This window comes from Harpegnathos saltator, unplaced genomic scaffold, assembly GCF_003227715.2.
Source record: "Harpegnathos saltator strain DR-91 unplaced genomic scaffold, Hsal_v8.6 scaffold657, whole genome shotgun sequence".
NCBI lineage: Eukaryota > Metazoa > Arthropoda > Insecta > Hymenoptera > Formicidae > Harpegnathos > Harpegnathos saltator.
Genome location: NW_020230490.1, coordinates 436794 through 453924, shown reverse-complemented (window position 1 = coordinate 453924; position 17131 = coordinate 436794). Strand labels below are relative to the sequence as shown.

At 41.4% G+C, this 17131-nt stretch overlaps 2 protein-coding genes across 3 annotated transcripts; both read left to right on the top strand.

Annotated features, from left to right (window-relative positions):
* Positions 1-7075: 7075 nt before the first annotated feature.
* On the top strand, positions 7076-16292 carry Nmnat (nicotinamide mononucleotide adenylyltransferase). 2 transcript variants are annotated; one of them, XM_025304870.1, is made up of 6 exons: positions 7076-7359; positions 8325-8734; positions 8818-8919; positions 9047-9213; positions 10156-14107; positions 16231-16292. In XM_025304870.1, exons 1-6 carry the CDS (start codon positions 7284-7286, stop codon positions 16258-16260), a joined length of 4737 nt encoding a protein of 1578 aa, XP_025160655.1. In that variant the 5' UTR covers positions 7076-7283; the 3' UTR covers positions 16261-16292. The 2 variants fall into 2 exon arrangements, with proteins under 2 accessions (XP_025160655.1, XP_025160654.1); XM_025304869.1 differs by lacking the exon at positions 16231-16292 and having other exon boundaries at positions 10156-14808.
* Positions 16086-16901, top strand: LOC109503803 (putative uncharacterized protein DDB_G0283779). Its single transcript, XM_019841277.2, has one exon. It carries the CDS (start codon positions 16248-16250, stop codon positions 16506-16508), a length of 261 nt encoding a protein of 86 aa, XP_019696836.1. The 5' UTR covers positions 16086-16247; the 3' UTR covers positions 16509-16901.
* Positions 16902-17131: the final 230 nt, after the last annotated feature.

Here is a 17131-nt window from a genome sequence, read left to right as displayed (position 1 = left end):
CGCACTTATTTTCCCTGTACTTCTACCCGATTTTCGAAGAGCCTTCAGCTTACACTTGCGCGAATGAGAATCTACGACGTCCAGATTAATAGAAAGTCTCCTCTTCGCGGTCAGCTGTCATCAATAATTTTTACGTGATTTGATAAATTCGTTTTCCGAGTAATTTTCCACTTGGCAATTTGGCCTCTCGATAATGTTTCTTTGTTCGAGTTATTAGTACGGTCACTGAATTGATAATTCTGTGAGATTAGTGATAAATCCGTTACCGAACATCGAACTTTTTTTCCATTCAAAGTCCTTCCAGCCGATTGTGTTGCTTTAGCGTCCACTGTCTTTTTGAACACGTGTTGAAAAGAGCGTTCCACTGCGCAGTCGCGATGAACCAACTGCTCTTATCCTCCGTCCTCTAATTGTTCCTCCTTCTGCCACAGTATTTATGGGTACTCCTCTCTGGTTGCTTCCTGCTGCTCCTTCCTCACCCGCGCATCACCACATTCACCGCTAAATTACACTAAATCACAAGAAGAGATCGATTACCATCATCGGTTATCGGTCCTGGGCACTTTCGCAGATCCGTGCAGCGTAATCGGTGACAACAACACAACAACCGTCCCGGCACCACTATACGAAAGTGCCTGCGCTTCTTCAAGCACTGCCGAGAAAAGCCGCTCACGAACAGCACCGAGAGAAGCCGATCGCGAGAAGAAACAAGAAAAAACCGATCGCGAGCACCGTCCAACTAGTCGGCGAGAGTACACTGAAGGAGAACAATGGATTGAAGTGAAGCCACATGCATAGTTGCATTCTTCCTTATTACATTAATCTTATATCCTATAAGATGGATGCAATTTTTCGAAACTGCTAAAACTACATCTACAGGAAGGGAGATCAAAGCCTCAACTATAACCTCAACTTTGACATACATCGTCAAGGTCATTATCCTGAATAACTTTTTAAAGGTCTTTGGCGTCGCTTATTACTTGTTGGAAAGTTATAATTGTTTAATCGCTCTCTCTCTCTCTCTCTCTCTCTCTCTCTCTCTCTCTCCCTCTCTCTCTCTCTCTCTCTCTCTCTCTCTCTCTCTCTCTCTCTCTCTGATAGCTTCCTATTTTCTTGAATGTGATATCAATCATTCTGTCAACCTTCTATCTTGGAATGTTTTGATATGTCAAGGTCAACATTATCGGAGCTGCTCCCTGTAGATAGTTTTAGCCGTAAGCAAAAATGCACTGAACGCAACATTAAAGATTTATTATTGGATTTTAAAGCACACGACTATCACGAAGTAATTAATGCTAATAAATGATAAGAATGAAGTCAGAAGCGATTATCAGGCCGTTGGCGTGCAAGTTTCCGTACAAAAATTCCCTCGCGGCACCACTGTCATGTATTGTATGCACTCACATAGCGGAAAGATTTGTCCATTTTCTCCGATGCATTTCGCGACGCGTTCACTGAGCAATTTATCTTGAAAGAGCCATCGCACACAAAATGACATGCATCGCATAGACGCCTGTCTTAACTAGCATGAGCATCTAGGAAAAAGTTGCCATGTTGATCTACAGAGCATAACATAACTTTTTCCTGGTCCACTCGTCTTGGACTTGGTCCATATGATCTTATGCTATGCATATCTATGTCATTTTATGTGCGGTGGCCCTAAAAATCTCACTCGAAAATAGAATTTATCAAATAACGACTGTGCTACAATATGCATCGAAAAAGTGCCCAAATCTTTTTACTTTTCAGCGTACATTATGAATAAATAACAGTTGTGCAATTTTTACACACGTTTCGATATAAAATACTAAATGTGCTTTCCACATTATATATTTTTTATGACCGACTCTTTTCCCTTCCTCTGTTCTTTCCCACCGAATGTCGAAATTTTGTACTACGTATGGATATCTCGTTTTTGAGAAATACGATCCTTGAGTTACAATCAATGAATGTTAAAGTATTTATAATGCTTAGTGTTTTCTATACAACGACAGACAGCACGCTGGCGTTGTGCTTCTCGGTATATGTGATACGTATATACATCTCATATATATCACACACATATGTATGTGCGCTGTGCGAAACAAAAGAGAAAGATAGATATATAGAAAGAGAGAGAGAGAGAGAGAGAGGGTGGGGAGAGAAAGAGAGAGAAAGGGTGGGGGGAGAGAGAGAAAGATTGGAGGGGAGAGAGACCGCGTGAAAGAGAGAACATGCCTACGCGCGGTCGCGTAATGGGAGGAAAATAAACAGCGAGAGCAAAACGGAAACAGAAACAGCCCGAGGAAAAAGATAGGTAGAAAAAGAAAGAGAGAACGATAGATGGATAAATATAGAAAGGGCGATTGAGCGAGCGAGCGAGCGAGCGAGCAAGAGCGAGAAAGAGATTTATCAAATATATTTGGAGATATATTTTCTTACTAAATAAGTATATGAACAAAAAAATTTATTTCTGTTATCACGCGCGCGCGATTGATGATTATTTTTCATATAGTATGATCGGAGTGAAATATATCTCGTATCTCCTCATTTTTCAGGAAATCCGAACTTTTTAATATTTCTTTTTTTTTTATTTTATATATGTATATATATATATATATATATACAGAGTAACGAGAAGAAACAATTTTCTTAAACGACTCAGCTAATTATCTCAATTATTGTTTATTCGCGCGAAGAAACATCTCGAGTTTGTTGTTTATTCAACTGGGATAATTTCGTAATTTATAAGAACCGAAGAATGAACTACATCCAAAATGCCCGTAGTAAACAATCAAGTGCAACAACAAGATATATCTCGTAGTCATAGGTCGCTTTGTCCCTCAGGCCGGTATTAAAAATATTGTCTCTCTCTCTCCATTGACACGATCCAAAACAGATGCAAGGAGTAAGATGTTTAATTTCTTGATTTTATCACGCGCTTCATGCGACATCCGATGTTATTGTTCAAAGATAATTAAATATAAGAACGATGTCTCTCTGACGCGTGACGTAAGTACGGAACTTTTATTATTTCGGACTTCGGAGAGGGCGAGGGCCTGGTGCCCTCGGTGCGCGAATCGGGGACTGATCGTTACAAGAGACGACACAACGCGGCGCACCAGCTGATAACTCACAAACGAAGGTAGACAGGCAGGCAGACGACCTGGCCGCCTTCTCTCGCGCAACAGAAGCAGCAGTTTTTACCCGAACGCCCACTAGAATGCGCCAGCTGAGGTCCCTTCGTTTCCTCATCGCGTAGTGCAGGGCATCATCCCGTACATACGTGTGTGCGCATAAGTCTCTCTACCTCGGCGCACGTACGCACAAAATATACACACACACGTACACATCCATACACATTCACGCCCCTCAACGTGTATTTACGTATGCATATGCGCCTAACGTCCACCCGATGACATTTGGCACGGCCCGCGACAAAGAAGCGTGTATTCGCGCGAGAAGGTAGGCGCAATCTAGAGCGGTCACATAGAAAGACAGAGATAGCTAGATAGATATACAGAAAAATAGATCGGAGAGGGGGGAAGAGAGAGAGAGAGAGAGAGAGAGAGAAACCGACACGACGGGACCTATACACTGTTGTGAACGATGAGCACTGCCCAGCACTACTAGTTCTCGTAGATAGGTTTCTCACAGGGCCGAGGGGCACACGGCGGTGGCGGTGGCGGTGGCGGCGACGGCGGTGGCAGCGGCGGCAGCGGCGGCGGCGATAGTGGTGGGGGCGGGGAGGGGGCTAATCGGACGAGCGAATAATGCCGAACGCGAGCGGTGGAATGAGGATGACGATGACGACACGACGGCGACAATAATTCGAACGAACGAACGAATGAACGAATGGACGAACGAACGAACGAACGGACGTACGAACGATCGAACGAACGAACGAACGGACGAACGATCCGACAAACTAACGTACGATCGAACGAACGAACGAACGAACGAAGGAACGAACGATCGAACGAACGAACGGACGAACGAACGAACGAACGAACGAACGGACGGACGAACGGACGAACGAACGAACGAACGAACGAACGAACGAACGATCGAACGAACGATCGAACGAACGAACGAACGATCGAACGAACGAACGAACGATCGAACGAACGAACGAACGAACGAACGATCGAGGGAGCGAGTGAATGAGCGAGCGAGCGACAGTTTAGCACCTCCGCGCTTCGCGAACACTCGCACGCATTTATCGATGTCAAATGCTCACCACGGCGGCAGCAGCACTCTCTTTGAGCACCGCGCGCTTACAACCATGTCGATTGGACGAAAGCGGCGGCGAGCGCATCGCTTCGGCCAACCCGCGCGGCCGTAATAATCGTTGTCGTAGCCATCGCGTGCCGCCACCAACACCCGCCGGCTGTCACGTGAATCTCATGCCCGAAAACAAAACAAACAGCTGGCCACCCAGCGTCGTCGCTGTCGCTGTCGCTGTCGTCGCCGTCGTCGTCATCGTCATCATTTTCCGATAGTGCCGAATACTTCCGAGCATAACCGAACGAGAGAAACAGATTCGCTTTTCTTCACCTTGCCTTGCCTCCTGCCGTAACGTGGAGCATCCGCTCCACGTTTAACTTGGGCTGCGTTCCGATATTCACTGCCAGTATTGAAAATATATACTTTATGTCACATATATTATAGATTTTCAGTACCGGCAGTGAATATCGGAACGCAGCCTTGGTTAGGTCTAACGAAGGAATGTTTAGAAGGTTTAGGTATCCATCACTGTTTCGGATGGACTTTGAATATGATGTACTAAAATAAGCTAAAAATAAAAAACACATATTTTCATATGTGCTTCTTCGCACACATCTGATGGCTCGAATAGACTCTAACGAGAATAACGCGATAAAATTGATCGTGAGCAAATAAGTTGTTTGAAACCATCAGGCATATAAGAACCCATTTTATGAGAACTTATAATGGCCGGTATTCATAGTCAGGTCGTATTTTTAAGACCGTCTTAAGTTCACTTTCAGATACTCCATAGCCAATGAAATGATATGCAGTACAGCATCTGAAGATGAACTTGAGACGATCTTAAGTGTAAGATCTGACTAGGGCTGCGTTCCGAAATTCACTGTCAGTACTGAAAATACACAGTTTGTGTCACGTATACTATAGATTTTCAGTGCTGGCAGTGAATATCGGAACGCAGCCTATGAATACCGGCCATAGCATTTAACGCGTCATGTGAGTATGCAATTAGATTTGTAAAAAATATATTCCTCGACATATTCTTTAATCTCCCCTACTTTTCATTATTATTTTCACCCTAAACTTTGGTTGTGACAAAGTTGAAAAAAATTTTACAAATCCATGCATAATATCTATGATACAATGATTTTTGAAATATATCTGGATCAGTGCTGGGGGATTGAGAGAGATATTTTCACAGATGCATTAAGCCCATGTCACACTACGGATTGAAGATCAAGGATTGCGGATTGAAGATTAGATTTCGACAAATCAACGAACTTCGGTTTTCATTTGTTTTAATCCGATTGGTCAAATTTCAATCTTCAATCCGCAATCTTTGATCTTCAATCCGTGTGTAGTGTGACACGGGCTTTAAGCAAACGCTACGGTAGCCTCGATACCGTATTTATTTGGAGGTATCGTAAGATCCCTCGCCTGAAAGAAAATATGAAGGAATTGTAGAGAGAGAGAGGAAAATTTTTTATAAAAGGAGCAGGATGCTATTCATGAGTACTAATAAATATATTATTTTATTTTTTAATGTCTGTAGCCGAGCAAGCAAATAGCAATAGACAGATGGCCGCGTATTTTACACAAGTCCTTCTAACACGACCCGTCTGCATAAATCGCAACATCTGCAAAGTGCAGATCACAGGACATAAAGATTAACCAATTAGAGTCGAATGTGAGGAAAACTATCGACTGTGATTAGTCAATATCTGTGTCCTGTAATCTACATTTTGCGTGTTGTGACCTATATAGATGGGCCATGTAGATGGGCTATGTAGATAATGATCATAAAGGTCGTATCCCACTACAGGTTGCGGGCTTGATTGCAGTTATAGATGGAAATCTACCAATCAAAGCGGAGCAATTCGCCGGCCAGGTTGGAGTTATAATTTAAACCCGAGTCTATTTTTGACTCGTTTATTGTAAAATTATCCGATAAAGTTGTAAGAAAAGATCACGTATAGATTGACTGTTAAATGTGTAGTATAATCGTCGGCTAATCCATTACTGTTAACCGTAACCTCAACCGCAACTAAATCCGCAGTTCTACTAGTGGGATACGGCCTTTATTTTGCGCCTACGAGATCATTACTTACGTCAGCTTTGGTCATTACTTATGTTGAGTTGTACGTCCTTCATGCATGCGCAAAAGGACTCTGTCATGGAAAATATCTTACGATCCCCTAGTATCGATTTGGATTTTGGTAGTGAAGTTCATAATAAAGACTTTAATATAACATTTCGACACAATTATCACTCCACTTTCGCTAATGGACTGTCTGATGTCATCTACTGGCGTTGTACAAAAAACTATTACTTCTTATCAATTCTCCACTACGAATTGCCACTATTCATAATATGAGAATTTAAAATCGTTGAGTAATACGACTCAATGACGGAGTGGCCAGATCTTTTATTTTCAAGTAATAGAATTCAACGACGAATCAGATTTTCTTATTATCAGATAATATGATTACACAGAAAGAGAAAATCGGAAGGTTTTTTATTTTCAAAGAGCACAACGAATTTAAATGAATCTTTACATAAAAGAATTAGCTGAAGAAATATTTTGAAATTCTTTTAAACATCGTATCGTCGACCATTGGTCTGTTCTTTGTGGCTGCACCGCTGAACTGATGCAATAAGCTAGAGCGAGAAAACCTATAATTTGGTCTGTTCTTTTCAGCTGCACTGCGGAACTAGTGCAATAAGTTAGAATGAGATAACTATATTTTTTCTCACTTTAACTTATTGCACCAGTTCAGTAGTGCAGCTGGAAAGAACAAACCAATTGTCTCACTTTAACTTATTGCACCAGTTCAACCAGTGCAGCTATAAAGAACAGACCCCATGTGTCAGCTATCCCTACTCCAATATGAATTTGGTTTGTATGACATGCGCAGGCTCTTTCTTATGCATTCGTGAGCTGGCACGATCAGTCGGCTGTGCGAACTCGCGACGGGTGTGTTTTCGCTACTATGTAAAAGACTCCCGGTCGATTTGACGGCAAAGACGACGGAGGTGCGGTCAGCCGATGCGACGACGACGACTAATAAGCGTGCAAAATGGCGCCCACACGTGTAATTTTGATGTCATGCGGCAGTTATAACCCGCCGACCAACATGCACTTACGAATGTTCGGTGCGTATATATCGACTTATTTTTAATTTCATCTTACAGCACCATCGATAATATTGAAGTAATGTCGCGTCATATTTCGTCATCGTGCGTGATACGCTGTTACGCGTGCGTATTGTTATCGTTGTGTGTGCATAATGAAATGTCTAATGAAATGTCATATGTTCCCTGCAGCTGTGCTTTCCACTTGTGTATGTTGTCAGTATCAAGTTATTATTTGTTAGCTCACCTAAAATTGTACATAATTTTATTTTATACATATGTATGTATATTCTATTGAATCTGAGGGATCGTTCTCTAAGCGTTAGTAATAAGTAACATTTTATTTTATTTTTATCTGCATTTTCTCTTAATTTGTTGTTCCTATTTTCCTGCAAAGCTTCTCTGTATACTTTTTTTGTATATACAAACCTAACACTTAAATATAAACTTGTATGCAATTTTATATTTGTTCCAAGACTTGGCTGTGCTTCTTTCTAGTTTGAAAAATAGATAATACAATGCAACACTGAGCACTGATTTAGTCTGAAAAAGTCTATACCTCTGGTTCTTCTGGTTACACATGTCATATTTAATGTAAGATATGTTAGAAAAAGGATTTACTTTTTCTTATATATAGCTTTTTTGTGAACTAGTGCAGGAAAAATGATACTTTTTAGTAATATCTATATACAAAATTAAGATACAGAAGAAAAAGAACTTTAAAGAAAGAAGAAATTATCTTTTCTTTTACTAAAGTTTCTCTCCCTTAGCGGTGCTTGCAAGTTACTTTTACTTATGTATGTTGTAAAAATAAACAAATTTGTCACTGAGAGATAAATCACTGATTTTCTGGAAACTTGGAGAGATGTAACCTATTGAAGCAAATCAGAATTTCTTTTGTTTCTGTGTTAATTCTCTTGCATTACTTCTATCTGTGTCCTTGTTTCTATGTTAGAACAAAAACAAAGAGTTTCTGTGGATTTCAGAAATTGCGCGAGATCATCTGCATCGAATGGGTACACACATAGTCGTGGGGGGAGTGATTTCTCCAGTTCATGATGCATATGCCAAAAAAGAGTTAGCTAGCGCGACACATAGATGTGCAATGTTGCGACTAGCATTGCAAAACAACGACTGGATTCGTCTAAGCACATGGGAGACCAGACAGAACTGTTGGACAAAGACACGTTTGTGCCTTCAGCACCATCAGAATCTTCTCAATTCCATATTGTCCAATTCCAACGATATCAAGCATCATATGCAGATAGAAGATATCGAGTGGATCCCGGAGAATGTGAAAAACAGCTCGGATAACACACCGATACAGATCAAATTGCTCTGTGGTGCGGATCTTCTGGAAAGTTTTGGCATTTGCGGACTCTGGCTTGAGGAAGATGTGAGTTGGTCGCAAAGTAGATAATTAATGTTAGAAAATAAAAGCAACATATTATGAAGATATAAGACATCTTCGTGTTGCAGATTGACGCGATCGTTGGCGAGCATGGTCTCGTGGTCATAACGCGGGAAGGTTCCAACCCCAACAAGTTTATTTATGATTCGGACATTTTGTCCAAGCACATGGTGAATGAAATATTCTAATTAATGCTAATGCACATAGTAAATAGTAAAGGTTCTTAAAGGATGAATGAATTTTGGCTAATCCTAGGCTGCTACGCAGCTTGATCTTCTCTCTTCTTCTTACTTCCAGCATAACATTTGTATCGTAACCGAATGGATTCCGAACGAGGTAAGCTCGACGCGAATCAGACGAGCCTTGAAGCGCAGCGAGAGTGTCAGATATTTGGTGCAGGACTCTGTCATTGACTACATCTACAAGAACGAGATTTATGACACAAAGACGGCGGACATGACAATGTGAGTCTCGAATTCTCTGTTTGGCGCAATCAGCACTTCTTTAGATGCATCTCCACTTTGTTCACGACAGACAGGTTTTTCGTTCCATATTTAGCATTTTATAATTTAATATAATATGAGCTTTGTATTAATTGCCGAAGAACTTGAAGAATTCATAAACACGGTATTTTTGTGATATCTTAACGGGTAGGATTTGCTGTAAATTAGTTAAAGTCAATTTTTTATATATATTTTACATATGTTATATTTTTATAATAGCACTAATTGTAATTGGCTAATTTAGAGCATATACTCTACTAGGTATGCTTTATTTACGTTCAACCAAAGTTCATTAATATTTTCGCCGTATATAATATCGCTTAATGTAGTCTTCCTGATTGTTTTCCACCAAAAATGTATGATATTTATCTGAAACATTTTATTCTATCTGTCATAAATTAGTTTAAAGATTTCCTCTTCACGGACAGCGACATCCAATAAACTTTCTTATATCCTGCTTTTTTTCGATTAGCTTAAGAACTTTTTATATTTAGTTGAAGTTTAATAAATTTTCTGGAATGTTGTATTTTATTTATCAATTCCTTTTTGCAATGCACACGCAATCTCATCCTTGACATTTTTTCACGTGCACGTAACTTCAGGTCGAACCCTATCGGAAATCTGAGATACATCGCCTGCGTCGTGGCGTCTCAGAGTTGTTATTCCGCATTGTATTGTATCGAGCAATGAAAGATTTGATTTTCTTTTTTAGAAAAATCGCGATGAGCAAGTATCTACAAAGATTTACGATGAGTTCGACCCAGCAATATCTGCACAAAGTTACAGAAGCGGAAGCACTCATGACGCTTATAATTTAGATGTAAAAGCAATGTCCTATAAAGAATTGTCTTTTTCACGCTGCCATTGTGCGCCGGGACATCGTTGGTTGTTTGGACACTGAAGTAAGTTGGAACTGCCGTCGCCGAATGCAAACAACTATCTGCACATAGAGCCCCGTTACCTGAACGCGTTCCTAACGCCATCACCTAGCGACGTAACCATGGGCTCGCCGAGCCCGCTCGAGATCATGAGCGCCGCGTCCATCGACGTACCGGACGCGGTGCTGTGCAAGAATCTGCAGAATGTCGTGGGCGCTGCCGAAGTTCGCGAGCAATTCATTAGCGCGTTAACCGCCGACAACGGCAACATCAAGCATGTAGCATCTAGAGCACCTGCGTACCCGGGTCAGGCGAAACAGATCGTCGTCGCCAGCGAGAATGGTGTCGTGCGAATCGTGGATGAGGTAGGTGGTCCGTTCGACGAGTCCACGGCAAAACTTTGTCAGCCTGGCCCTTCGACTTCCGGCCAGCGTACGCTGGAAAGTGACCGTAAGTCATCGGCGGTAGAGGGTGTGGCAAAGGATAAAACTGATGTCGGGACGGGACGGAGGGAGACTTCGAATTTCAGGGCTAACACGGAAATCCCGGGCGTAGACTTAGATCGTGCGGATGACGATCGCGGGATCGTAGTGAAGATACAGCCTGGTCCGTCGGATTCTAGCGAACTGACGGTAGAAGAAGGTAGCAGTAGGTCGATGATAGGTGCGAAGGGTAAAGAGAAGTTAGACTTGAGACACCAGACGGAAGTCGCTGATGTAGACTTAGGTTCGAGTGACGATTGCAGGATAACAGTGGATATCCAACCTGGTGATTTAAGCGAAGTAACTGCGGAAGAGGGTCGTAGATCAATGGCGGAGAGCATGGCGAGAGGTAAAAGTACGACTGGGCAAAAAGAAGTCTCTGATTTGAGATTTAAGACGGAAATTGCCGATGTGAGTTTAGGCTTGAGCGACGATCACGAAGTAATAATGCAAATCCAAACCGATCAGTCGAGTTCCAGTGAATTGCGGTTGAGGGAATGTTGTTGGCCGACGAGAGGAAGCGCTGCAAACGGCAGGGTCGATGTTGACGATAGAGAAATTATTGAGATAGGTTCAAGTAGCAGTCTCAATGAGTCACAACGTATTGACCCATTTATAGACAAAGTAGACTTGGATCTGGAGACCGATCCGGAGCAAAGTTCTGCACTGATTGCAGAAAGTAGCGTTAGCAACGGAGAAATCGGTTTGAGGAAAGAACTAGTCAATATAGAACCGGATCTTATACACGCGGACAATGTTGTCAAGGTCCAGCCTGGTCAATTGAACCATAGCGTAGTCATGGGAAAAGAAGATAAATTAAGGATAGGAAAAGTTCAATTCGATGAAAGGAAAGCCCCTTCTGAACATTTGAAACAAGATGATAAAGAGCTAGATGCGCTTAATTCAGGAGGGATTATGAGAGATAACGAAGTATTCGATGATAAAGCAGTCAATTTTAGAAGAGAAACTACCGAGTTCGAATTAGATAAGACTAAACATCTGGAAATCAAAGCGACGGCATCGCCATTAAATATCTCAATGACATCACTCGATGGTCGTCATGAGTGTGCGCTCTCCGACTTTAGCGTAGACAAGGAAGATTATCGACTTAGTCAGTACGGTTCCGACGAAGATGAAAAGACAGATGCTAAATCTCCATGTAGTGCCAAATCGAGTTTAATCGACGATCAAAGAGAGGATATGGTAGACAGTACTATTGGTTCTGCAAATGATAGCAAGACTGATGCCGATATTCAAATAGTCAGCACGATGGTCCGTAAAAGCCATGAAGATGAATCCAAAAATCTTAAGACCAAAGAAACTGATGAAGAATTACGATTAAGATTCGTTGAAGGAAGATCTCCTTCACAGGACGAAAAAGACAAAATAGCCGACATTGGGGTGAATGATCGGACTCAGAGAGAAGTGTTTAGGACTATTCGAGGAATTGATGAAAAGAACAAAATGGAAAAAGAGTCAGAGCTGGACGCGCATTTCGCGGAAAGACGGACGATATCTTGCGACTCAAGTTCCGAGATAGACGGCAAGTATTTGAAATCAGTCGTGAATTCACGTAAGAGCCCGAAGAAGGTCAAGGGGAATCAGATACGTGACACTGAGCTGAAGGGACCGAAGAATCGGCAGGCACTGCAATCCGAAATTTCTCAAAATTCTTTAACGGAGACAGAAAGTTCCGGCAAGATCAAGCACGGTCTGATCGTTGAAGTTGCGAATAATATAGTCAAGAATAAAGATCAAATCATTAACGAGCGACAGATACCTTGCCCCGGGGAAGTCTTCCAAAATTCTGTCAGAGCAGCATCCACGAAAACGAAGAGTTCCATGAAAGTTGGGGGATATCAGATTAATGAGAATAATCGCGAATTCAAGGATCAAAGTAAGTTCACTAGTGATCGGGAGACCGGAAAAATTTCGCAAAAGTTATCAACAGTGTCTTCTATCAGCACAAAGAGCCCTAAGAAGCTCAGAGAAAAGCAAATCTATTATAAAAGCGGCGAGATGAAGGATTACGATCAGTCTATTAATGATCGCGTTATTTCCCAGCTGGAAGAAGTCTTCCAGAATTCTACAAAGAAGTCCTCCACGAAGACAGTAGGAAGTCCGAAGAAAATTCCCGACGGCTACGTCGAAACGAAGGATCAAAGTCTGTCGTCGATCCATCCATCTGCCGATAACCGACAGGCGGGTGAAGAAGTCGCTCAGCACTCCTCGAAAATATCTTTTACGGAAAGTCTGAGGAAGACTCGAAGTCAAAAGGATGTGAAAGCGAACGCTTTCAAAAGAGCCATCGTCAACGACGATAAAGCAAAGCAGGACTTCGATCAGATCAAGGACGTGTATACGAGAAAGGTGCGACGTTATAACGTGCCTCTTCAGGGCAGCTTAGACTCGATGATCGTGTCCAACGAGTCGTTCGCGCCGAAACCCAAGAAGGACGACACCTTTTCGAAGAAGTCCAAGAGCTACGAGTCGATCAAGCGGATTCAGGAGGTGTTTTTGGGCGCGCCAGGCAAGATGTCGAGTAGCTCGCAGCTCGACATCCCGGACGACGAGTTTTGCTCCATTTGTTGCTACATGAACGAGATCACGTTCCGAACCGAGGAGGAGATCAGCAGTCCGAATCAGGAGACCTTCTATACACTCAGGTCCACCTGCAGCTCACTGGCTGACGACGATGATTCCACCGAATGCGACATTTGCGGCTCGTTGAATCAACAAGAATCCGCCGACGTCCTCGAGGGCAAGATACTGATGGATTCGGCTCACGGGGAGATTCCCTGTGAACTCTGCAGAATCTGCGGCGAGGTGGACGGTAGTTACGATCCGAATGCCATGATACCAGCGGATAGATACGCCTTCAGGCTCGTCGAGCCAAGCCAGGACGACGACGACAGTTTCGAGATAGAGAACTGTGGCTTTCAGAGCGGCACAGAATCAGCCGACGACCGAAGTCGAGTGTCCGAGAGGGAGAGCGTCAAAGAGCCCGACGGATCCAAGTCTCGATCTTTATTCATTCATAGCTCTTCGATGATGAGAGACCAGCCTCGAGAGCTGTACTTTATACCCAAGGATGAGATCGCCATCTTAACGAGCGGGGCGAGAAAGATTGGCCGCAAAGGTTCCCTGTTCAGGAAGAAGGAGGAACAGAGTGCACGCGATAACAGACGATACTCCTCGGTGGATAGTCTGCAGCTGGCCAAGATGTCCGCGAGGACGGCCGACAAGGCGCTCAAGGTTGCTAAAAATCATCCAGCTCTCGTCGCATCCGCCGATAATCTGCGAGTTTCGCGGCGGGATTCGAGGAGGTCCAAGTCCCTGCAGAGATCAACCGACAATGTAGACCGCCGGGATTCTCTCACCGACAACTTGGATTCACTGACGGAGGTCAAGGTTCTAGCCGGCAAGGAGGAAGACGTCGCAGCGCAGACATCGGCAGACTCGAGCGAAAAGCCCAACGTCCGTGATAAGGAAGCGGTAAAGATGATTCTCACGCAACACGGAATCAAGATTATTAGCGAGAAGGAGACTGCTTTGTAATAGGAGTAGTCCGACCACATACTGAATGACTTAGACGGGGAATCGCGTGAGAACAGTATCGTAGAGATGAGTTATAAAGCGAGAAAAGTTATTGATCTGGATGAGTAAATTTAAATTCAAGTCTATACTCTATACAGCTTGTTTATCTCTCTCACTAAGAAACTCACTATGAAAATACGAAAGTGGAAACTTTCGAGTCAGTGGAGCTTTCGAGTCTTTCCTCGATATACATGTGTTTATGTGAGGCGAAAAAATAAATGTCAAATATTATTGTAAAGATAACGCGAGACATAACGTGATTATTATATGAATTGTGAATTGTAATTACGCCGACACACATCTTGGCTTTGCATAAGCATTTGCAGCCGTTATTGCAGCCGTTGCATATAATTATTGTGTGATAGTTGTATCGTTGTAATATTGTCGTATAATTTACGAACGATACCGTTAAATCGATAGCTAATCGGTATCGATAGAAAGGACCAACAGCGGAAATTGTTATTCCCGATCAAAGATCGGGAAATTGTTGGATGATTTATGCAAAACTTGCAAATGATATAACAAGACAATCCTAGAGATATTACCGTTAATATAAAGAGATATAAAGAGAAGAACAAAGAGAGTCGTGTGTTGTATAACTACATAACTGTAAATAATGATGCGATACATCGACTTATAGAGATATAGCGCTTCGCTCAAGATAAAAAACGAATAGCGTGGAGTGTGCGAAAAGTAGTGCCAGACGTGCCAAAGATATGTGATAGAATTTGCATTACTTTATTACTCATCCATTTGAAGAATTTCTTCGCAAGATCAGTATTACTGTCTGTAGCGTTTCTTTTCGTCGTAAGCATTTTTACCAGCATGTTGTTTGAAGTCTAAAACGAAGAGTTTCTCCCGGAGATCAGTATTACGCCATTAGAGTACTTCGTCCGTAGGAACTTTTCCATCATTAGTTTTAATGGGTTAGTTATCGTTGTTAGTTGGTGGTGCATAATGTTGATACGCGTTGCCAGTTGTTCTGAAGGCCCCGTGAATGCTGTTACTTCCTACGATCCGCTTACATACAACTCCTTTTAGCGGCATTCGATGATGCATTTTTATCTTTGTTGAACTTATTAAGCTACCATTAAGTACTTAGAACGCTAACCCTGACATTTATTGACGAGTTCTGTCCTTTTTTTACTGCATGATGTTGTGTGTCTATCATCGGAGACATGTTCTTTGGGTTATGATAGAGAAGTCGTTATGACACTTTCGAATGTAGCTTTTATTATCGCATCGAACATATCTTTAAGGATTAAAATGAGGCTGTCCACGCATACAGCGTAAATTTTTATTTTCGTTGGGAATACATTGCTATGTTGAGAAGTATAAACAGAAGCCCTAAATTCCGTTTTGCAATCTCCATTTTTATCCACTTTGTTCCGGTCAATCGAGTCTCCAACCTTCAGCCTAGGTGTAATGTTAACATTCAATGTGTTGATACGAATTTAAAACCTTAAAGTTAGGTCCTGGAATGATTATGACCGTTGCTTATTCTTTGTTTCTATTCTTGTTCTTACTCTTCTTCTTCTTCTTCTTCTTCTTCTTCTTCTTCTTCTTCTTCTTCTTCTTCTTCTTCTACTCCTCTTACGTCTACGTTGCATTTTTGTGCATTCCTGAATCTGCTTCGACGAAACTATGATTTCGTTGATGCGACTATTATCACGCTACTTTTAACGGTTAAAACACAAAAGTGGATAAATATGTATGGCAATTTTTTTATTAAATTTATATGTAACAATATCAATTTATTTTTTATACGCCGCATTGAATCGTGTATAAATCATAGAATTGATTATAAATATCGATTATAAAATTGATATTTTAACGTTTTTCATACGTTTTTTTTTTTTTTTTTTTTTGCGAAATGTATTGCAATCGCAGAAAAAAGTGTATTGTAATTTTAAAAAATCTCTAACAAATAACCGGCACAAAATTCCAACTGATAGCGTGATAGCGGTCGATAACAAAGTCTTTTTGCTTCTGATGGAGCATGTGACGTGTGTTTTTTCCAGGACACAACAAAACCTGCATGCCTACTGTAAGACAGATAGTTGGCTGTCTCGTTGCTGCCCGACCGATCCGATGCCGGCCCCGGCTTCTTCTTTCTGCTAAAAGCCCTAATTGCGCTACTAACAATCCTAATCAGGACACTAGCATGGTTGTTAACAGCAGCGGCAACAACAACAACACCAACAACAACAACAACAGCAGCAGCAACAGCAACAACATTTACCACAACAACGAGAACGAGATCGCACGAAATCGATATCTTGATCGTTCTTATATCTAATTCCATTAAACTCATCATTCATTCCTTTGTTATAGATTTTTGAGTACAAGTTCTTGAAACATTGGATACAACAGGTAGTAGGGGGAAAGAGTTGTCTTCGCATTTTTATAATACGGTTATACTTTTACCAGATTGTACAAGTATTTTCACGTATGTGTTTCAATTGATAATTTAAACTACTTAATCAGGGTTATTCATTACAAAAGAATAAACGCTTTCCGAAACGCTTTAGATAAAGAATACCGCAACGATGATCAATATTATATTTATATCGCATCGTAGTTTTACTGCATTGTTGATCATAATAATAAACATGTTAACAACTATAATTATGGTAATAAATTGATCATCACAGGTGATGTATTACTATAATTATTATATAACTGTAATCACGATAAATATAATTATCCATATGTATGTATGTATGTTTGTATGTATGTGTATATATATATATATATATATATGTGTGTGTGTATGTATGTATGTACGTATGTATGTATGTATGTATGTATGTATGTATGTATGTATGTATGTATATATAGTTACAAAGAGAAATATATTGCGCTATAATCCTGTATGATAATTATCGATGGGAAAATTACAACTACGAAAAATTACAGAAA